The following is a 20,952-nucleotide window of genomic DNA, read 5'->3' on the forward strand; positions in this document are numbered from 1 at the left end:
GGACTAGGATTGTTGGTCATTTCAGCATTGCTGGCTCCACAGCCAGCAGGAAATTATTCCGACGAGTTCTTATGGCAAGTGCCGGAGTCGGACAAGGACTTAGCTCTCCGTGTTGGGAAGTGTTTCCCTTCGAGGGGCAAAAGTTGTGAATATGAAAGTACTTATCGATCACCCAGCTGCGAATCACCTCCCACCGCACTGTTCGTGGTGAGGAAGGTGGGCAATGCAGGGAGTGAAAGCAATGACGCGCTCTGTCCTGTGTCTTGCCTGATCAACGCCTGACCAATGCCTAGGTATATCCTTTGATTTTGTACGAACCCTGTTACTCATGGTATCACTTTTCCAGCACGGGGGCTACAATGAGTTCTGGAAATTGTGGCGCAAGCTCCCTTCCAATGGAAGCCCACTCACCACTGTGAAGTACGAGATGCTGTTTGACCCTGGGAAACGAACTACCTGTCCGGGACTGTCTATCTACATGGAATCCAATGATAAGTAGAGAGAAATTCACGATACAACTTTAAAGGACAACTCTTCGTATACATTCAGCATTGCCTTGTGCTTGCCAGGTCCGATGTTAGAAAATACCCTAAATCGCTGATGCGAGACACCTCTCCGCATCTCTTGCGAGCACGCCAGCTCTGAGAAGTCGGATCGGAGCGATCAATAGCTTGAGTGCGATCGATACACGCAAGCTATTTGTACTGAACGAGAAGAAAGATTATGTCATAAATCATGTGACCTAATGGCACGTGACCAAGAGATATGATAGCCGGAGCATCGCATCGTCTGGTGCCTCGCGATGCACTCCGTCGATCTTTTTTGCATAATGTGAGCCGGATAGCCCTCCCGATCCCATCTCTGCTTCAATTGCCAACCAGGTTTCCCCGCAAGCCTCCCGCCATGTTCTCCGGCCGACATTCACGTCTCCTGCGACAATGTCGCATACATTACCGACCGGAAACAATCCCCCGTCCGGGCACCCTTCCTCCACCGGGCCATCTCATCCGCCATCCCCGACCCACGAGCGGGAAAGTCCAGTCTTTCCATACAACCATTTCCAAAAATGCAGCGCGATCCCCCATCGCTCGAAATACTCAATCAAGAAGGGTGCGCTCTCCTATGTCAGAAGAGGGTATTTTCCAACGCATTGTTGATGGCAATCTCCCACAATCCCTCCAAAGGCTGGAAGCGAATGCGGAGTATCATTACGAGAAGTGGAAGGAAACCTACGGCTTCAGCGGGAGTTATGAGCGCGGGAAGGTTAGCCTCCAGGTGTATAAAAGGGTTGCAAAGACCCTGCTGCAAACCGCCTATTCCGAGCCTCCATCGGCTCGTGCAATTCGCAACATTTCGACAGGTGAGTTAATCCACCTCACGCAAAGGTGAAGCAGAACTACCGTCTAGCGGCCGTACTTCAAGGATTACCACAAACTCATGCCAGTGATCCTCCAGATGTCGACACAATCTGGAACATTTCCAAATGTCTATTCGACCCGGCTAACGACGCCATTTATTTTTGGCTCGTAAGCGCATGCGCTCTCGCGGGCTCACCAACGCCCAGTCTTCTCGTCGCAAACGTGTACCTGAGCATGCTGAATCAGAATGAGTACCCCCTACGGACTCAAATCCTTGACCAAGTCGAAACAATGGCACTCCGCAACCACGAACCCCGTGCTATGCTCCTTCAGTCGCGTGTCCTAATAAAACGGGGGGAATATAAGGACGCGATGGCGCTGATGGACCACCTTATGACAGTCATTTACCCGGCAAACCGGGTAGAGGGGGCTGAGACGCCTCTTACCTTCCAAAAATGGACACCTTTACCCGATGTGTATACGAAGTTGCAGCAGAAGTTGAAGGAGCAGGGAATTGATTGGGGCCTTAGTGAAGAAGAGTCCCTTCGTCTCTTCGCAGTGGACTATCAGATACCCGCTCACCTTCCTGCTTATGCGTCGATGATGTTCCGGAAGGGTGACCTGGAAGCGTACGAACGGTACATGAATCAAGCTGCGACTGCTGGTGTGTCTGGGGCTTGTCACTCATTGGGCAGTTTCTACTATCTCACTGCTAGGGGACGGTTCCCTCGTCGTGGAGATGTGGGCTTCGTTCAGCCGGCAGATGGAATATTAGATGCAGAACCGTGCTGGGAAAGCAGCTGGTCTCAATACCTGCAGGGTGTGCATTCCTACAAGCATTATGATAGGCTAGCTCGGCAGTGGTTCGAGTTGGGCATGGCTGGAAAGGATGACCGCTCTTCGTTGATTCTCGCCCTCCTGCACCGAAGGGCTGGTAACTTCGGGACAGCGCAGAAATGCTACGAGTCGTTGAAGCATTCCCCTCGTCAGGCAGTCGACAGATTAACCGCCGACGAACTCGCCCTGTGCTGGACTAATCCTTATCATATTATCGAAGTCCCAGAGTGTTTACTTCAAGTTGAATATCACCCCGACCACGCCGAATGGGGAGAACTTCCTGGCTACAACGTGTATGTTAGATAGGACGGAAACATACTACGCAACATGTACTATATTGTCAGCGCATTCCCAGTGCTTTTGTTTCCATATATCTACAACTTAAATGACATTGGCGACCATGACGCAACACATCCCGGTACCGGCCCCCGATATGTTTGTTTGTTTGTTTGTTTCAATTGCTAAGCCCGCAGCATCACGTGAACGTACCCGCAAGATCTTCCCCCCAATCTCCAGTCCGTAGTCCTAGGACAACAACAACTCCACATTATACACAATTGTGTTTTGCGACCCTATCCCATCACAAGAACTACGTTGCGCAACTCTCGTCTTCAATTTCACCAGTTTCGGCCCTGGACGCCAGCCCGTCGCGATGGAGCTTATCAGCCACGGGTCTGAGTATACAATCGAGGATTGCCAGATGGCCCTCAAAACAGCATTCTTCGAGCGCGAGTACGACAAGACCCTCGGAAAGACCGCCCAGCTTCTGGATGTGGAACGGAATCGAATCTCTCGGGTGGACCACTTGCTTTTGCAATTCGAGAACGAAAGTCTCCAATCGCAACTAGGCCAAATCAAACAGGAGTTGGTCCGGGCTAAGAACAACGAGTCGGAAACTCGTGCCTGGCTGCAAACAACAATCCAAGAGCGCGACCGCTTGCAAAGCTCAGCTCACACTACATCGCATGAAATGAAGGCCCTTCGACGCGAACTCGAATCGATGGGTAACACATCAGTCGAATCCAAGAGTCTTGTTGCCGACAAGCTGCGTCTGTCTAAAGAGGTGGTCAGTTTGCAGTCTGAAGTCGAAAGACTGAAATCGCAAGACTCGCAGACGCAGATATTGGTTGCGGAGAAACAGGCGCTTAACCGACATTTAAACACGCTTGAAGTCGAATTGGAGAATGAAAAGCGGGCACACGAATCTACGCTGGCACGAGAAGCACAGCAAGTAGAAGAGATATCAGGTTTGTCCTCAAAGCTTGAGGAGCAACGCAAGCAAATTGCAGCCGAGGCGCAAAAGACTAGCCAACAGGGGAAGAACTTCTCGGAGTCGGAAAAGGTTGCTCTAGAAGACAAGATCGAGGTCTTGAATAGAAAACTACAGACGGCAAGGGATCAACTACGTCAAGCTAAGGCCAGCATGCAATCCAACATTGGTCCTGCAGAACAAACGAGAAAGGTGCCTCTTAAGGACTTCTCAAGCCGGTTCCACCCCGAGTTGGATATCGCGACGCCAGGAGCCGTTCGTGTCAAAGATGGGAAGAAGCAACCGACCGCGCTCCCTGGCGACAAATCGGTCTTTTCTATCACGCCATTCCTGAATCGCACCAGCGGACAGGGTGATAATGACGATGCTGGTCATCTCAGTGGTGATGATTCCGCTCTCGAGACTTCTTACCTCGAAGACAAACTACACAAGGTGCCTCAAGCCGAACCTCAAGAACATCGCCCGACCCAAGTGAAGCCACGCTTGGAAAAACCCAAGGCCGCAGGGAACTCCAGAAAAGGCAGCAATTTGAGGCCAGCCGATGATGATGACGACGATGATATCGGGTCAATCGGCGCTCTTGTTTCCGGCCACATGCAGGCCCGGACGAAGAGGCGCAAGCTTGGGGCACAGAGTAAGATGATCGTAGACGAGGAGGAAGAAGAGCTGGAGCCGGAGGATGTCCGCAAACCAGGACGTAAGATCGGGTTGAATTCCAGTCGCAACCCGCAGACGGCCCCAAGTGGGCAACCTCGTGGGTTCGGTGGGTTTGGTGGATTCTCGCCCTTGAAGCGGGACAGGAAACGATGAGTACACAGTAGCACCAACTGCACAAGAATCCGTTTGTTTGTTTGTTTGTTTCAATGCCGCGCCCGCAGCCAGTCACATCACGTGAGCACACCCGCGCGTGCGCAGGATCGGATCTTTCCCTTGATTGCTATTATTATTGCCAGTCCGTACTCCAGTCTACTCCGTACAGCTGTCAGCAATGGCATCTCCGCAGAAACGCTAGTACTTACTACTTAGGGACCTGGACAGTGGACATTAAAGGGGGACCCACCCGCGAATTTACGCCATTCGCCCCTCGTGTCGTCCGCTTTCCACCTCCCCAATAATGGCTCCCAGTGACCCTGCGTCACGCGCCGAGCCACCCACCGACCGTAACGTCAAGCACGTCGTACTTGGTGACCTTCTTTTCCCGACCTGGTATCAATCCATCTACCCGGAAGACCTCGTCAGTAAAGACACGGACAGACTGTATGTCTGTCGTTGGTGCTTCCGCTATTCGTGCGACAGCCACGCCTACGCCCAGCATACGCGACTGTGCCAACACCGAACCACACCTCCCGGAACCAAAGTCTACGACCATGGCGGATATTCGGTGTGGGAGCTGGACGGAGAATGTCACAAGCTATACGCGCAGAACCTTTCCCTCTTCGCGAAACTCTTCCTAGACCATAAATCCGTCTTCTTCGATGTCGTATCCTTTCTCTACTACCTTCTTGTCTTCACCGACCCCAAAGACCCCGACAACTATTACGTCCTGGGGTTCTTCTCGAAAGAAAAGCTCTCCTGGGATGCCAACAATCTCGCTTGCATCCTTGTTTTTCCCCCATACCAACGTAAACAGCTTGGAAAGCTGTTGATGGGGGTCAGTTACAAGATCAGCTCCTGGGAGCGTGACAGCGGGCTAATAGGCGGGCCGGAACGTCCGCTAAGTGAAATGGGCCGCAGGAGTTATACTCGGTTCTGGGAAGAACGAATAGCCAGGTATCTATTGCTACAAGTTGGTAAAACCGGAGAAGCAGAGGCGCCTGGCTCCGTGCCACTGAAGCCGAAATCTCCCAAGAATTCGAAAAGGAAACAAACCCATGAGCTCATGACAGTGCAGGACATTGGATTGGCGACGGGGATGTTGACCGAGGACGTCATCACGGCTCTAAAGGGTCTGGGGGTTGTTGAGCCTGTTACGCCGGCCATGAGGCGTAAGACGAGAGATTCAGCTGGCGAGACCGGATCGGGCGAAGAGACAGCTACCGTAAGAATTCGGAAGTCGAAAATCCTGGAATGGGCCGAGTCACATCATATGGCTCTCCAAGATCCTGTTAGAAATGAGGGATTTCTGGGTAAATGGGCTCCAAGTGCTTCCGTTGAAGAGAGTGATGTCGACAGTGACAGTGAGGATGGATAGATTCTCGCTGGGCTTTTACTTCTCTCTTTCTCTCAGTCACTTTCGATCATGTTTTCTCCCCGTTTGGGGAGCACCGTGTCGTGTATAACTATCTGTCTGTACGCTACTGACCGTACGAATCAAGGATCTTGAATGGAATCGCTATTCGCCATAGAGAGACCGGATCGCTGGTTTTACTCGCCGGCTTGCTTTTCTCCCGTCATCTTCCGGGTCTTTAAGCCTTCCTGCAAGCCAGGGCTCACTGAAAGGTAACCAAACAACATCCAAATCAATACCGAAAGCACCCGGACATGTTACCAAACTTCTCAACTGAGCACCCCACGGACCTGTTGAAACTTAAACAAATATTCCACGTATATATACTTGGGAAGTACTACTGAACGGAGTCTATGTGCCCCAATATATATTACTAGTTCTGATAGAGTAAGAGTACCTGGCAAGGCCGCGAGGTCTTCTATGAAAATGCAACGCCCTATAGTGATGATCAAGAAATTACGAGAGGGCCTCCTACATGGATACACCGTAAAAGCAGAACAACAAGAGTAACGCAACCAGAATAATACCATGGATACTACTACTACCCCGACGGATTGCCTATTCTGGGTCGGCATCATTCGGGCCGCGCCGGCAGCCCGCCACATCACGTGAAGCGAGTCAGCAACACCCGCTTACTTACGTACTCCTGGTAACTACTAACTATGTTATCCATGCATTCCATGGACATTGGACCGTGTCGCCCATCAGGATTTCCCCGGACCAATGAATGATGGTCATGCGACAGTGACGGACCACCATGTCGTTGCGGGGGCCTATGAAGCGCTCACACCTCCGGCAGGTGAGCGCCGCCAGTATCGACACCCTCTCCAGTTCGCGCACTTTGGAGCTCCCCCCGCATGGGACTCCGCGGGATCGCTCCTCGACCCCCGATGAGAAGGTCACTCGCCTGGCGTCAACCGGTCTAGACCGCCGACAGTGCTCCCTGTGGGTCCACGACGAGACCTTCTCCCGCGAGGAGATCCTGTTCAATCAGGCCGCCTTCAGTGACACCGGCGTGCAGGTCGGCGACATCATCGAGATCCTGCCCGCGCGCTTCGCCGGCGATGCCCCGCATTCGGCCAAGGCCGAGCTGGGGGCTCGGTCTCTGCGCGGCAGCCATGTCGACTTGACCTCGTTGCTGCCCGCCGACCCCAGGTCCAAGTTCAAGACCCCGTTGCAGGGCAGATGCCTCTTCGTCGTCAAGCCGCTTCCCCCGGAGATCAAGACCCGCCATTCCAAACTCGAGCTCTCAGTCACCAGCAGCGTCGCCAACATCTTTGGGTTCAAGAACCGCTCCGCCGTCCATATCTCGATTGTGGAACGGGCCCAATGTTCGGCCTCCCATGTGGACATCTCCTTTCGCGACCAGTACCTGGTCCGCTCGGACATGTGGCGACTGGTCATGTCCGAGTTGTCCGAGAGGATCGTCTACAAGGGCCAGAAGATCGTCTTCATGGGAAGTATCAAGGCGACGGTCAAGAATATCTTCATTCGGGGTAAGAAGGTCCTCTCGGGCTACTTCTCTCCGCAGACCATCCCGGTGTTTCGAAGCGAATCAGCCAAATATGTCCTCTTTATTCAGATGTCCCGAGAGATGTGGGACTTCGATGCGGAAGGGACGGGTGACATTCTCTTCAGCAGAGTCATCAATGGCTTCCTACCAGAGTTATTTAAGCGGTGGGCCAGTTCCGATGCACGACACCTGGTCACAATCGTATTATTCACCCGCGTGGAGTATGATCCGTCGGCCATCGGGCCAACATCTGGCCTTAATACCGAAACTTTGACCAACGAGTTCACTCCGAATGGAGCTCCAACACGAGATTTCTATCGCGTGGTAGTCAATGATATGGCGAGTGGCCATTGGACCACCATCCTAGATGAGTTGAAGAAGGATTTCCGTACCTTCTTGAGGGATGTCTCCATCCTCAAGGCAACCGACGATATAAACACGCCGACTATCGATGGGGTCAAAGTGGCCCCCAAAGCCCAGTCTGCAACCATCGCCGGACGACCCAGCTCCGCTCTTCGCGGAAACATTCTCGAAGCAATTCATCTTGCGTCATCCCACCTGGCGTATGATCATATTGATCGCGACATGGTCCATACGGGTACTTCTATCATTGTCATTACTCCAGGGAGTGGAGTTTTCGAAGTGTCATATGAGTCTCTAGCCTCTACGACAGAAGCGCTTACCAATCGTGGCATTGCCATTGACCTGGTCTGTTTGAGTCCCATGCCACTCCATTCAGTACCGCTATTTAAATACCGCGAGCCGGTGCAGAAATCCCCAAGTCCTTCGTATGGCGGTGACATCCAAGTCGGGGGATATTCACCGGAAATGCGCCTGTCATTTGCAAGCTTAGCAAGCAGGGGGTCGCACCTTTCCCCCAAGTCGGCCCTGCATAGCTCATTTCCTGGGATGAGTGCACGACACTGGTCTTCACGCTTGAGCGAGTGGAACTATGGCATTCCTCATTGGCTTGACATCTCGTACTGGAACCCCGAAACGTACCGGGAGGCTCGGCGCATCCTGAAGAAGGACCCCAATGCACCAATTCCGTTCACAGTCACCAAGCAATCGAAGGTGTTCGTGCCGCGTGTGCGGATGTATGAGATCCAGATGATGGGGGTGATGGAAAGCGAACAATCAAACATCTCCATCCCTTATCTCCTTGAGGGACAGGGGGTCACTCGAAGATCGAACCCTGCGAGGGGCCTGAATCCAGCAAGCTTAAGCTCAGTAAATATGCCCCTCACGCGTAACACCCCTTTCAGACACCAGTTGAGCGATAGTCTACGACCAGAGCCGTTTCTCCAGAACATGGCGAGTTCCAAGGACACCATTTTTTCCAAGTCAAGGAAGTCTTCGAATTCAGCACTCACGTGGATGGACCACTACGACGAAGCGGTGTTCCAACCGTTCCCTCACCGGCGTCAACGCCGGAAACCTCCGAAGCAAAAGCGAACCAGCGAGCCCGAGGTGCAGGTCTCGAATGCTCACGATCGCCTGTCTGCTCGGTCGGTGACTCGCTTGCGGGAGAATGAAACCAACTCTAGTGAACGCGCTCAGTCCACTTTCTCAGCCCCTCGGAATATTGATGCCACTCTGTCGGTTCCTAAACATCCCGTTTCCACGAGGACGGTGTCCCCGAAAAAGCCTGCTTTGAAAGCGCCCTCTGCAACCCGGGTGCCACGGATATCTCGAACAATAAGTTTCGCTCTTCGGGTCTTAGCGCTACCCCTCCCAGGGCCCAGGCGAGCACGGAGGTCAATGTCGAGCATGCGAAAGGCCAGTCGACGTCAAATCCGAAGAAACTAACCGGCATGCTTACCGATTCTCGGAGCGTGGATTCTCTCAGCATATCGGACTCGGCGTCTACACAGACGGTAATCGATCTGTCATCGACGCCGACCACGCCTCAAAAGCTATCCCATAGCTCGACCATCACACCTTCGCGCCCGATCTCTATCAGAGTACCTCAAAAACAACCCTCCCAGGATTCTGAGCAGGGGGAACGCCCGATTACGGAATCATTTTCAACTACGACAACGGAGATTCCGATACCCGATGAGGCTCGCCCTGAAAGCCGGATCAAACGGCCAAATCCTAGGGTTACCTTGACCGTCAATGGGGGCTCGCGGGACACAGCTTCCAAGAGCCCGCAGAGCAAGGCCTTGGCTCCCTGGGTTCGCTCCATCAACCCGTGCAACACTCCGAAAGACGTCTTGCGAGACACCAGTTGGTTTGGGCGTTGGCAGCATGCATATCCCAGACCGCCGCATGTTGCTGTCGTCAAGTGGAAGAGCTTGAAATCACCCGCGATTCTGCCCTTGACAACAGAAGAATTTCCGACGGCGAGCGAGCTCGCGTCGGACTATTTCCAAACGCCCTATAGGGTCTTCCCGAACGACGATGCGGAGGGCATCGAGCCGCCCAAAACGAGGGGTGTGCTTATTCGTGAAATGATATCGTTGCGTCTTTCCCACGGCTTCCAGATCGTGGTTGGCAAGCATGTTGTCGAAGTGTCCGGGCAGTATTCGCTGGAAGCGCCGAACGTGTTTGATACACACAGTCTGGAAAGAGACGGAGCCACCGTGTTCCTGTCGAAGGGAAACACGATTCATCGGCTTGTTTGTATCGATGGAGCCGAAATCGAAGTCACCCGGTATACCCACCGGAACTCGTCCGTGCTGGCGTCGCACCAGATCAACAACTTCACCATGTACTCCCCCGCCATGCGAACGATCCTCAGTCCGCAATATGAAGTCAAACACATCCGACTGGATTCGACCATGGAGGAATACAACTGGAACTACGCGGATAATTATGTGGCCGGACATCGCGAGTACCTCTTTAGCCCGGCCCAGCAGCTGCAATTCTGGAGGGCGCGTTATGTGCTGATTCCAATGCACCTCCAAGTCAACGCCCGGCGCCAACTGCAGTCCTTCAATGAAGACAATGAAGAAGAAATCCATCTGCTTGGGATCAATCAACTCACGCACATCTGGCAGCGACACAAGTACGTGCCTCCGGAGGAGAAGCTGTTCGACACGTCCAGTAAGAAGCGGGAGCAGAATCCCTTGAACATCATGTACCAGACCCGCAATTCATCCGAAGTCGTGGCGGCTGAGTTGGACCGGATCCTGCTCACGGATCCCGGACTGGACAATTCGCCTGCACAGCTATTACCCGAGTCAGAGCTGCTGGAGCGGTCCAGCATCGGGTTGTCGTCCTTGGCACAACTGATCCAGGGCGAAAAGGGCGTGCGGATGATGGATCGCAGATGGCATTGGCGATTGCATTACAACTGCTTCATTGGTTTCGAACTGACTACCTGGCTTCTCCACAACTTCCGGGACATCGACAGCCGAGAAGAGGCGGTGGAATTCGGAAACGAGCTGATGAAGCACGGCCTGTTCCAGCATGTGGAGAAGCGACACAATTTCCGGGATGGCAACTACTTCTACCAGATCTCCAGCGAGTTCCGCGCCTCGCGCCCGGAATCCCGGGGTGGCTGGTTCCCTCAAATCCGGCCAGACAAACCTATCGCCTCGACCCCGGCTGGGGATAACCCGCGAGACTCGCCCATCAGTGGCCATTCCCGGTCGGAGAGTCTGGATGAGGCCGCCGCGCAGGTCCCGAATACGCCCTCGAAGTTGAAGAATAAGGCGGCCATCATGTTGTCAAAGACGATGAAGTACGATGTCGATCCTCGCAAACGGTCGAATCGTCCCGAGGTCATCGACCTTCACTACGATCGGTTGCACAACCCGGACAACTGCTTCCACATCGAGCTGAGCTGGATGAACACGACGGCGAAACTGATTGAGGACGCGGTGCTCTCGTGGGCCTCGACGGCGGAGAAGTTTGGGCTCAAACTTGTTCAGGTTCCAATTGCGGAAGCTTGCGCGATTGACGAGACGCAGCCTTTCCGCAAGCCGTACCGAGTCCAACTCAAGGTTCCTCCTCCCAAGGGACCGGTGCCCAGTCTCTTCCAGGCCGCAACCTTTACGCAGCCCGCCGCGCCGGACCGCCATTACTTTCAAAAAGCCCTGCTTCGCAAGTTTGACTTTGTGCTGGATTTCGAAGCCCGATCCGCCTTCCCGGCGGACGTAGAAGTGTCCTATTCATGGGGCATCCCCGATTACCGATACCCGCAGTACATCCACCGGTCTGGGAGCCTCCTCGCACAGATAACCGACGAAGGCGACTTTCTTTTCCTGGCCAATCGACTGGTCAGCACGCGGACCACGCCGACTCGAGATATCCCCCGACACGAACGCCTGGAGCGCGACCAGTTCCGCACGCGCGCTGGCACCTATGATCCTGGTGATCGTCTCTCCCCGCGACTGTCCCCCATGGCGCGTCCCGTGCACGACATGGGCAGCCCTCGTTTTCAGGGACAACCGGTCATCGACTCTGCCAACCTCTATCGCGCTCCAGAGCACATCCTGAACGGCTTCGTGGAATTTTGCCGAGATCCCGTCCGACTGGACCAGTTCTACAATGAGTCTCATGCACGCCCCACGTCGACCCGGGTTGAGCCGACCTCGCTCCTAGAAACTTCCATCCCATCGCTGGAGCTGCCTGCCAGTGTGGTCAGTCACCACATCACGATCCCGCCCGGACTTACCTCGCGGGCGTCGCACAGTGGCGCTCTTCCCACGGTGGAATCACGGACTCGATCGCGCGATGAGGGCCGGAGTCCACGGAGTGGTGCGCTACGCCCGTTGATGTAGGGATGGTATTTACTGTATGATATCCCTAGGGCGAGCAAAGCCGTGGCGAAATATGTAATAACAGATATCAACCATCACCTTGCTGGTACTCCCGTAAACCCGTTGAAGTATAGTTGATGACAAAGCATATGCATAAACTAACTAACTAACTATACCGTCTGTAGCCGCAGTCACATGACTTTACCGCACCTGAAGGAGCCATGTGACAGGCTGGAGCCTCTAAGACTCGCAAATTTGCCCCAATAATGACCGAGACCAGAGAGAAGGTTTGCTGTGCTCCGCTTCCATCTCCGCAGCCGTCTTCCGCCCTCTCGTTGCTCCCCATCCGGCCTCCATCGCATTTATCCATTGTATCTATCTACTGTCTCCTCGAATCATGCTGGTACTCGCTCCCTCGCTCCCCAGTGCTGCAATCGTGGGTCCCTGACCTGCAGCGGCCGGTCTCTCCTTGTCTTCTTACGTATCCGATCGGCAGGCAGCCATCCTGGATTGGCAGCCCCCCTTCGTTCTTGGAAAAATTCCCGCTATCGTTCCGTCTGTTTTCTCCCCGAAATCCCTGTCGCGGGTGAAACCGCAGGATGTTTTCCACCGTGCTGCGGAGGGCGAGCTCGGTCACCTCACGCTTCACCTCGCGCATTCCATGGATGAAGACCCTGCGCATGAACTTTATTCTCATCCACTATGTCTATATCATTGCTATCACATTCATTGCCTCGATCATCATTTACCCCGGCACCGATTTATCCTACACCGATGCCCTCTTCCAAGCGGCCGGCGCCGCCACCCAGAGCGGCCTCAATACCGTCGACCTCAATACCCTGCATACCTACCAGCAGATCATCCTCTACCTAGTCTCCATGCTGACCACCCCGATCTTCATCCATACCGTGCTCGTGTTTGTGCGCCTTTACTGGTTCGAAAAACGCTTCCAACATGTCGTTAGCGATGCGCGAGCCCTCCGACATACTCGCTCCCGCCTCCGTACAATAAGTGAAGACAAGGATGGGCAGTCCTCCGCCCGGGAGGAAGCTGGCATTGCAGGGCGGTCTATTGTCGTCTTGCGTGATACTCTGGGTCAGTCGGGTGACCGGCAGCAGGCGAGGAAGAAATCTGCTAGGGAAGACTCGCCTCCCGCGTCGCCCACTGCGGGGGGGCCACCAGAGCCCCCGAGCGAAGATCCGAGCACTGCTATCAATCGCAAACTGGGGGTCGGGCTGGGGAAGACTCTGGAAAATATGCGGATGCCAGCACAGTTGAGTCCGGAACACCACATTGCGTTCTTGGAGAATCAGCGCAGGAACAAAGGTGCCCTGCGGATTCCTAGTCCTCGGGAGTATGACAATGGCGGCGTGCCACAGGTCCTGGAAGAGGATGAGGAGGAGATAAAGCCGCCCGTTCAGATGTCCAGCAGTTCCTCCGACCCCGAACGAAGCCCATGCGACATGAGTGGAGAGGACGAGGATGGTAAGGGGAAGGATGATGATGATGACGACGACGAGGATCGACCGCGGCGACTAGATGGCCCGCATATTACCATCAATGAGCCGGACATGATTCATACGAGGACGCGAAACTCCACATTTCCCCGATTAGATACACGTCCCACCTTCCGAGAGACCAAGGGCGACGGTGATCCCTCTGCACTGGTCCGCTCCACGACGCGGCGACCGACCTTGAACAATCTCTTTCGGTCTCTTACCCAGGAACGCGATCGGTCAACACAGCCATACCTCAGCTGGAATGCCACAGTTGGCCGCAACTCCAACTTTGTTGATTTGACCGAGGAGCAACGAGATGAGCTGGGCGGGATTGAATATCGAGCCTTGAAGACGTTGGCGGTGGTCTTGATCTCGTACTATGTCTTTTTCCACATCCTGGGCATCATATGCCTCGTACCCTGGATCATGACAACACACTGGGGCAAGGTGGTCACTGAAATCGGACAGGGGCGCCCTTGGTGGGCCATTTTCATCGCTCAGTCGGCCTTCAATGATGTCGGTTTTGCTCTTACGCCGGACTCGGTGGCCTCGTTCCAGACCGCAGTATTCCCGCTACTCCTCATGACATTCTTGATCATTATCGGTAATACAGGGTTTCCTTGTATGCTGCGCCTCATAATCTGGGTTTTATCCAAATTTACGCGCGCCGAAACCCCGCTGTGGGAGGAACTACGCTTTCTGCTGGACCATCCGCGTCGGTGCTTCACTCTACTGTTTCCAAGGAATGCAACGTGGTGGCTTTTCGCGATTTTAGTGGCCATGAACGGGATTGACTTGATCTTTTTCATTATCTTGGATCTAAATGATTCCACTGTGACGTCCCTGTCCACTGGCATCCGTGTCCTTGACGGTCTCTTCCAAGCAGCGTGCACTCGAACCGCTGGCTTTTCCGTTGTATCTGTGTCGGACCTACATCCAGCCGTTCAGGTATCCTACATGATCATGATGTATATATCCGTGTTTCCTATTGCCATTTCCCTGCGACGCACCAATGTGTACGAGGAGAAGAGCCTTGGGATCTATGCCTCAGAGGAAGATGACTCGGATGATGCCCAGACGCCGCCCAGCTATATCGGAGCGCATTTGCGCAAGCAGCTGAGTTTTGATCTGTGGTACGTATTCCTTGGACTGTTCATCATCGCCATCGTCGAAGGCAAGCGCCTCGAGCAGCAGGACGAGTATTCATTCCAGATCTGGGCGGTGCTGTTTGAGGTCGTGTCCGCGTACGGCACTGTTGGCCTCTCGCTCGGGTACCCCGGTGTCAATGCGTCTTTCTCCAGTCAGTTCCAGGTTCTTTCCAAGCTTGTCATCATTGCGATGCAGGTTCGTGGCCGCCATCGCGGCCTACCCTATGCACTGGATCGGGCCATTCTGCTCCCGTCCGAATCTCTTAATCAAAACGAGATTGCAGATGCGGAACGGCGCATGCGTCGCCGCGCCTCCAGTCTCAGCCAGATGTCCATGGACCGCCAGCAATCCCAGCCTCGGCCCGAGCACGGGGCCTCCACGAGTCTTGATCCGAAAGACCGGGCGAGCCAAACATGGATGAACGGCGATATCATCCGTCGACAATCGACCTTGCGGTCGCAGCGCTCCCAGCGCTAATAATTTTGGTTATAGATGGTGGATTAGTGCTTTTATAGACTTGGGTCGGCATTGGTACTACCCGATTTCGGAGGCTTGCGAATTGCCTGATGTGTTCTTATTCCTTTGATCGTGTTCCTCTAGCGAGTGTTTCTCAAAGCGTGCCAGCGAGTCTCTATAAATTATCCCAGGCCCCAAGCAACGGGAAATCCCCGCGTATAGAACTGGAGTCGATACCGCAGCAGACACCACTAAAATGACCCATTCCTAGTAAGCAACAACTGGCCGCGGAGGTGAGCTGGATTATCGATTGTTCCGATCCGACCCCGCCTTTGCCTAATTCGTTTCGGCACCGTTCGGACCGTGAGTGCCCGCGGCCGCCAGCCAGGATCCAGCAACGTCACGCCGTCACGGACACGCGAGGCGAACCCGCAGAATTTTCACCCCTACAGCTACTATAACCCCTTCAACCTGAACGCCTCCCAATCCATTACCTGCCTCTAATCTACGCAGCCTGCGCCTCGGGTCCGCTTGTGCAGGAAGATGCAGTGATTGCTCTTCTCTCTCATCACCCACCCGGATCCTCGTCCGTTCGCCTCTCTTCCCAGCTACACTTCCGATCTCCGCAGAACCTCCGCAGGTTCGAACCGCAACGGCCATTGCTCGACATAAAGTTGGTCTCCGACAACAGAGTCCGGAGGAATGCAGTCATGGCGCAGCAGAGGTGGTCACTGCCTCTTCTGCACCTTTCAGGTGTTGTCTCCTCCCATAAGGCGGACCTTTGCGACATCTCCTGTCCTGCAGAGGGGCAAAAAATCGTCCAGGAAACCTCCGAATAAAGGCGATGGCAATTCTTCTTCGAGAAAGTCCCCCTCTTCCGCGCATTACGCCTCCAAACTAAACTCCCGACAAACGCTAGCGGCAAAAGATTTCACGGGGGTGGTATCTCACGCGTTAGATATCTACAAGCAAACGCTGTCGGATCAGCGCGATCCCGCATTGGCCAACTGGGCCCGATTCGAGCGGACTATGCTGAACGCCTGCAAAATGGACGAGAATGGGAAGAGCGCTGGTTCGTTACGCCACGTCAAGAATACGCTGCTTAGATCATACCTCCAAAACGGATTGAGGGGCCTCGCAAGTGAATTGGAATTTCATATGTACGCGGAGGATGTCACCTCAAAATATTCGGCTCCCAATCTCGAAGCACAGAAGAAAATGGCAGATCTGCGACGGCCAGCAGAGTGGTACCCACAAGCACGCGCGGTTCAGCGAACCATCCATCTGCATGTTGGGCCCACAAATTCGGGAAAGACGTACCATGCGCTGAAGCGGTTGGAAACGTCCGGTCGTGGATTCTACGCCGGGCCGTTGCGGCTACTGGCACAGGAGGTCTTCAACCGGTTTCAGGCGAATGGAACCTCCTGTAGTCTCATCACCGGTGACGAAGTGAAGCTCGCGGAGGATGGGAAGCCCTCCAAGATCGTCAGCAATACCGTTGAGATGGTTAGCTTGGGAGACACTTACGAGGTGGGCGTCATTGATGAGATCCAGATGATCGCGGACCCTCATCGAGGGTGGGCTTGGACTCGTGCCGTGCTCGGGGCTCGTGCCACGGAACTTCATCTCTGCGGTGAACTGAGGGCGGTTCCCTTGATTAAAGAGCTGGCTGCTCTGACGGGTGACAAGCTCGAAATCCACCGCTACGAGCGCCTGAACCCATTGAAAGTTCAGAATCGAAGTCTCAAGGGCGATCTTAGGAATCTCCAGAAGGGAGACTGTTTAGTGTCATTCTCCCGTGTCGGTATTCACGCTTTGAAAGCAGACATCGAGAAGACCACTGGAAAGCGAGCGGCTATTGTTTACGGAAGTCTGCCGGCCGAGATCCGGACCCAACAAGCCAGGCTCTTCAACGACCCTGACAACGATTACGATTTTCTAGTTGCCAGTGACGCTATTGGTATGGGTCTGAACTTGAGCTGCAAGCGCGTCATATTCGAAACTCTGATTAAGCGTGTCCCCGGCGGGCTCCAAAGACTGACCGTACCCGAGATCAAGCAGATTGGTGGACGGGCTGGTCGATATCGATCTGCCATGCAACATGAATCAGACGGCTCGGAAGACGAAAACGTTGGTTGGGTGACTTCTTTAGAAGATATCGATCTCCTCTACATCCGCGAGGCAATGGAGACAGAACCCCCTCCGCTCGTGTCTGCCGGGATCCTCCCTCCGGACTCGGTCTTCCAGAAGATCTCAGCATACTTCCCGCAAAATGTTCCACTGGAATATCTAGTCAAGCGGTTGTCGGTGGTCTCGCAGGTTCACCCATTGTTTTTCTTGTGCGATCCACGGAATCAGCTGGAGAACGCCGAGGTCATTGATACCGTAGACGGGTTGCGGATGGCAGACCAGCTCACATTCATGGCAGCGCCTATGCACACTAGGCTCATCGCCGGCCGCGACGCTGCCGTTGCCTTTATCCAATGCGTCGCCGACCATTCCGACGGTCGTCTGTTGGATATTGAGGCGCTCAATCTCGAGATTCTCGAAGAGCCTGTGTCCGGTAACAAGGAATATCTCAACGAGCTGGAAACATTGCACAAGTCGGTCATCTTGTATCTGTGGCTCAGTTATCGGTGTGGTGGAGTCTTTACGGATCGGGCGTTGGCTTCCCATGTCAAGCAGCTGGTTGAGGAGCGGATGGTCAGGGCCTTGACCGAATTCTCGGCCAACAAGAAACTCAGAAAGGACGCCTCTCTTCGACGCCAGATTGCGCTGGCCAAGCAGATGCGGGAGGAGAAAGAATTACTTGCTGACGCCGATGTTGACTCATATGGCACTGAGGACGAGACCGCTGCCGTCAATCTTTCGACTGAGGAAAACCAATTGGAGGAGCCAGTGGAAGAAGCAGCTCCCCAAGCACGCACTGTTTAGATACATCCTGTTCATACGATTCACCTCTCCGCGACTCCTACCTCTGCTGCCTCGCCTTTTCGCGTCTTCTGAAGAAACGAGCTAAATCACACCTGCCAGCGATCTGTTGGGCTGCAAGTCAATACAAACTGACACAGAACAAGACCAAAATCGCTGTCAAAACCGCCTGTATACTCTACGAACCATTTCAATCGAGCATTCCATGCATAAGAAGCGACCCCTGTACCGAGCTTCGTACGGAGGGTTTCCCAGCGAATCCCATACTAATCTTCTCCAGAACAGGGGACCCCGTTTAATCCTAAAAAATACCTACTTCCTTGGTCCGCTCTATAGACCCGGACCCATTCATACACTATCATGGTAACTTGGTACAGCTGCCGGCTCTGCCCGCGTCCAACTGCTGAAGATGATTTATCGGGTGTAGGCACTAACCTGATTGATCCAGTTCATCTGTAGCTGAGATAACCCATGTGCCTATGCACTGGATCCGACATCTCTTACACTTTACTAGACAGACCTTAAAATTCATACATACTCTGCACCTCGGATGCCAAAAGAAAAAAACCACCCACATGATAAGAGCCCGATAGGGGTTCCGCATCGGCGTGACTGCCAAGGCGGAGACTTTCTGCAGCGAATCGGGAGCCACCAAAATAAGCCACACATGAGAGACATTATTGTATCGGTGGGTCACTGCTACTATTATTACTTAGTACTACTATGTCTATGTCTTTCCGGTTCATCTCACTCACTCCCCTGCACCTGGGACTCGCGTGCGGCCATCGGGTTCACTAGTTCGGCTTCATCAGGGAGGCCAAGTCCCAGCATTCGTTCGGACTGCTGTCGGACGGGTTTGATCTCTGAAGTCTTAGCCAGGCCGGTCAACTGTCAAGGCTGCTAGTTACTGGCGCCGCGCGATCGTCATCGGTGAGGGGCAACAGCGCATCATCCCACATCGGCCCTCCAAGGCTCCAACCTCACCTCCAACCTAACTTTTCCTTCGTCTGCGCCTCTTTCCCCTCGTCTACTCCCCTCCTCTCTCCTGTTCTCTCTCCTAGGTCTCCCTTCTCCCCTCTCGTCCGGCAACATGCGCAATCACATGTGTCATCTACCCAACGGGCAGTCCTTGACTGTTTCCCCCGTCTTTGGTGGCTTCACCTTCAAGTCGAACGACGTGAACCCAACCCACTCCATCGTCCCGCCTGGCTGGAACATCGTCCTCTCGACCAACCGCCCGGATACCGACGTGGAATCCCACGATGGCGACCAGGGTCGAGCTCGCGACGATGAGCACCGGGCCCGCGTCACCCGGTTCACGACACCCACCCTGCGCGACGACTTTCTTTACATCTCTTACATCGTCGACCCTCCCAGCAGCGACTACAAGCCCGTCAGCTCGCCCACCCGCCAGATTGCCATGATGCTGTGGGTCACCTTGTGGTGGTACTTCCATGAGCCCCCGCCCGACAGCCGTCTGCAGACGGACGCCTCCGCCAACACCCCGGCTGCTGGCCAGCCCAAAGGCGACTGGCGGGTATACATTAAGCGCGAAGGTTTCTTCAAGGGCCGTACCCTTCTCCAGAAGCTCGAGCGCATGGGCCTGATCGCCTCCGAGGACTCCTCGGTGGGTGCAGAGCCCTACGACCCTCAGGCCTGGGCCAACATGTTCATCAGTCAACGCAGCTTTTGGCAGATCGATCCCCGTCTATTTGTCTTTACCCTCAGCCCGCAGTCCATTCCCCAGGCCGTGTCCGGCTCTCCTTTCATTCAGCGCGTGGCCTCACCCTCGCGCGACAGTTTCAATCTTAGCCACACCGCCGGTCAGGAAATCGCGCACTACATCCCCAATGAGGGGCCCTTTGCCTCTACCAGCCATCTTCCCACGTACTTTCCCCCGCCCCCGACCCAGTACACCTTCACCAACGGCGTCCGTCACCCCATCCGCCCCAAGCCCCCGCACCAGGGCGACGTCTTCTACATCCGCTACATCCCCAGTGTGCAGCAATATCTCTCCTTCCGGGTCCCTTACCTACCCTCCGCCCACAGAGTCCCTGCATCAGGTCCCGGAACTCCCACCCCGGGCCACACTCCAAACCTCTCGACTAGCAGTCTCGACCAGCCCCTGTCCGCGGGACCATCGGACCTCGACCTTCTCCACAAGTGGATGAACGACCCCCGCGTCAATGCCAGCTGGGGCGAAGCCGGCCCCATTGAGCACCAGGAGAAGTTTCTCCGCACGAACCTCAACAGTAAGCACAGTTTCCCTGTGATTGGCTGCTGGGATGGCAAGCCTTTTGGATATTTCGAGCTCTACTGGGTGAAGGAAGACCGGCTGGGCCCGTTGATCGGTGGCGCCGACAACTATGACCGCGGGATTCACCTTTTGATCGGGGAGCAGGAATTCCGCGGGCCCCATCGTGTGCCAATTTGGTTGAGTGCGCTGGTGCATTATTGCTGGTTGGCAGATTCGCGGACTCAAACTGTGATGTTGGAGCCACGGGTGGATAACGTGAAATTAATCACCTACCTCCAAGAGTCAGGCTTCTACAAAGAAGGCGAGGTCACCTTCCCGCATAAACAATCCGCTCTGATGAAGACCAAGCGCGACGCATGGGAAAGTCCTGCTATTTAGCTGCCCACTACTTATCTGCCTGGCATCAACAAGTGTGCTAGGTGATAGCTCTCATGGTCATAGATCAAACATGAACTTGTTCCGAACCAGGAGAAGTGGATAGGATTGGAAAGCGACAGTGATGCGCAGCACCGAACCTCCGTCTCTCCCCTAGCCACCAACTACGGGGACACCGTTTGATCCCCAAACCACCCTTGATCCTATTGACTCTTCTAGAGCATGATCACAGGTAACCGTTTGGGCGGAACAACAAGCTAAGCGACCCTCCGCATGGCGATCTCGATCAGGGATCCAAGTGAAAAAAGTTCGATTACGGATAGCTGGCTGACCCTCTACAATTGCCCCTCTTCCAAACTATCTCAATGGCA

The 20,952-nt window shown here is 54.4% G+C and overlaps 7 protein-coding genes across 7 annotated transcripts; all 7 read left to right on the forward strand.

Moving 5' to 3' along the window:
• Positions 1-524: 524 nt before the first annotated feature.
• Positions 525-2,702, forward strand: BO94DRAFT_397346 (uncharacterized protein). The gene is made up of 3 exons (XM_025607370.1): positions 525-1,360; positions 1,456-2,613; positions 2,669-2,702. The coding sequence occupies exons 1-2, from the start codon at positions 766-768 to the stop codon at positions 2,499-2,501; spliced, it is 1,641 nt and encodes a 546-aa protein (XP_025469297.1). The 5' UTR covers positions 525-765; the 3' UTR covers positions 2,502-2,613; positions 2,669-2,702.
• Positions 2,703-4,427: 1,725 nt separating this feature from the next.
• BO94DRAFT_397334 (putative histone acetyltransferase (MysT1)) lies at positions 4,428-5,809 on the forward strand. Its single transcript, XM_025607369.1, has one exon. The coding sequence runs from the start codon at positions 4,580-4,582 to the stop codon at positions 5,654-5,656; it is 1,077 nt and encodes a 358-aa protein (XP_025469298.1). The 5' UTR covers positions 4,428-4,579; the 3' UTR covers positions 5,657-5,809.
• A 564-nt stretch (positions 5,810-6,373) lies between these two features.
• Positions 6,374-12,131, forward strand: iml1 (GTPase-activating protein IML1). Its single transcript, XM_025611381.1, has 18 exons — positions 6,374-6,590; positions 6,630-6,676; positions 6,698-6,890; positions 6,912-7,037; positions 7,062-7,091; positions 7,113-7,166; positions 7,194-7,196; positions 7,224-8,921; positions 8,951-10,831; positions 10,853-11,032; positions 11,060-11,083; positions 11,117-11,176; positions 11,213-11,314; positions 11,357-11,566; positions 11,597-11,605; positions 11,642-11,680; positions 11,708-11,863; positions 11,894-12,131. The coding sequence occupies exons 1-18, from the start codon at positions 6,450-6,452 to the stop codon at positions 11,933-11,935; spliced, it is 4,995 nt and encodes a 1,664-aa protein (XP_025469299.1). The 5' UTR covers positions 6,374-6,449; the 3' UTR covers positions 11,936-12,131.
• A 113-nt stretch (positions 12,132-12,244) lies between these two features.
• BO94DRAFT_533715 (potassium ion transporter) lies at positions 12,245-15,249 on the forward strand. Its single transcript, XM_025611382.1, has one exon. The coding sequence runs from the start codon at positions 12,514-12,516 to the stop codon at positions 15,037-15,039; it is 2,526 nt and encodes an 841-aa protein (XP_025469300.1). The 5' UTR covers positions 12,245-12,513; the 3' UTR covers positions 15,040-15,249.
• Positions 15,250-16,047: 798 nt separating this feature from the next.
• BO94DRAFT_462437 (ATP-dependent RNA helicase SUV3) lies at positions 16,048-17,952 on the forward strand (the record flags this gene model as incomplete). Its single annotated transcript, XM_025607975.1, has 1 exon — positions 16,048-17,952. The coding sequence occupies one exon, from the start codon at positions 16,048-16,050 to the stop codon at positions 17,950-17,952; it is 1,905 nt and encodes a 634-aa protein (XP_025469301.1).
• A 231-nt stretch (positions 17,953-18,183) lies between these two features.
• BO94DRAFT_397388 (uncharacterized protein) lies at positions 18,184-18,946 on the forward strand. Its single transcript, XM_025607371.1, has 2 exons — positions 18,184-18,312; positions 18,398-18,946. The coding sequence occupies exon 2, from the start codon at positions 18,500-18,502 to the stop codon at positions 18,851-18,853; it is 354 nt and encodes a 117-aa protein (XP_025469302.1). The 5' UTR covers positions 18,184-18,312; positions 18,398-18,499; the 3' UTR covers positions 18,854-18,946.
• On the forward strand, positions 18,947-20,810 carry BO94DRAFT_397389 (GNAT family N-acetyltransferase). The gene has a single exon (XM_025607372.1). The coding sequence runs from the start codon at positions 19,040-19,042 to the stop codon at positions 20,582-20,584; it is 1,545 nt and encodes a 514-aa protein (XP_025469303.1). The 5' UTR covers positions 18,947-19,039; the 3' UTR covers positions 20,585-20,810.
• The last annotated feature ends 142 nt before the right edge of the window (positions 20,811-20,952 follow it).

Source organism: Aspergillus sclerotioniger (genome assembly GCF_003184525.1).
Source record: "Aspergillus sclerotioniger CBS 115572 chromosome Unknown BO94scaffold_9, whole genome shotgun sequence".
In the NCBI taxonomy this organism is placed as follows: Eukaryota; Fungi; Ascomycota; class Eurotiomycetes; order Eurotiales; family Aspergillaceae; genus Aspergillus; species Aspergillus sclerotioniger.

Bases quoted from the DNA above. Each gene is read 5' to 3' on its own strand.
- BO94DRAFT_397346 (XM_025607370.1), top strand. From the start codon at position 766: ATGATAGCCGGAGCATCGCATCGTCTGGTGCCTCGCGATGCACTCCGT. The intron at 1,361-1,455 runs GTGAGTTAATCC...GTGATCCTCCAG, and splicing joins AATTCGCAACATTTCGACAG to ATGTCGACACAATCTGGAAC.
- BO94DRAFT_397388 (XM_025607371.1), top strand. From the start codon at position 18,500: ATGCCAAAAGAAAAAAACCACCCACATGATAAGAGCCCGATAGGGGTT.
- iml1 (XM_025611381.1), top strand. From the start codon at position 6,450: ATGTCGTTGCGGGGGCCTATGAAGCGCTCACACCTCCGGCAGGTGAGC. The intron at 11,084-11,116 runs GTTCCAATTGCG...GCGATTGACGAG, and splicing joins TTGGGCTCAAACTTGTTCAG to ACGCAGCCTTTCCGCAAGCC. The intron at 11,864-11,893 runs GTGGAATCACGG...TCGCGCGATGAG, and splicing joins ACAGTGGCGCTCTTCCCACG to GGCCGGAGTCCACGGAGTGG.
- BO94DRAFT_533715 (XM_025611382.1), top strand. From the start codon at position 12,514: ATGTTTTCCACCGTGCTGCGGAGGGCGAGCTCGGTCACCTCACGCTTC.
- BO94DRAFT_397389 (XM_025607372.1), top strand. From the start codon at position 19,040: ATGCGCAATCACATGTGTCATCTACCCAACGGGCAGTCCTTGACTGTT.
- BO94DRAFT_397334 (XM_025607369.1), top strand. From the start codon at position 4,580: ATGGCTCCCAGTGACCCTGCGTCACGCGCCGAGCCACCCACCGACCGT.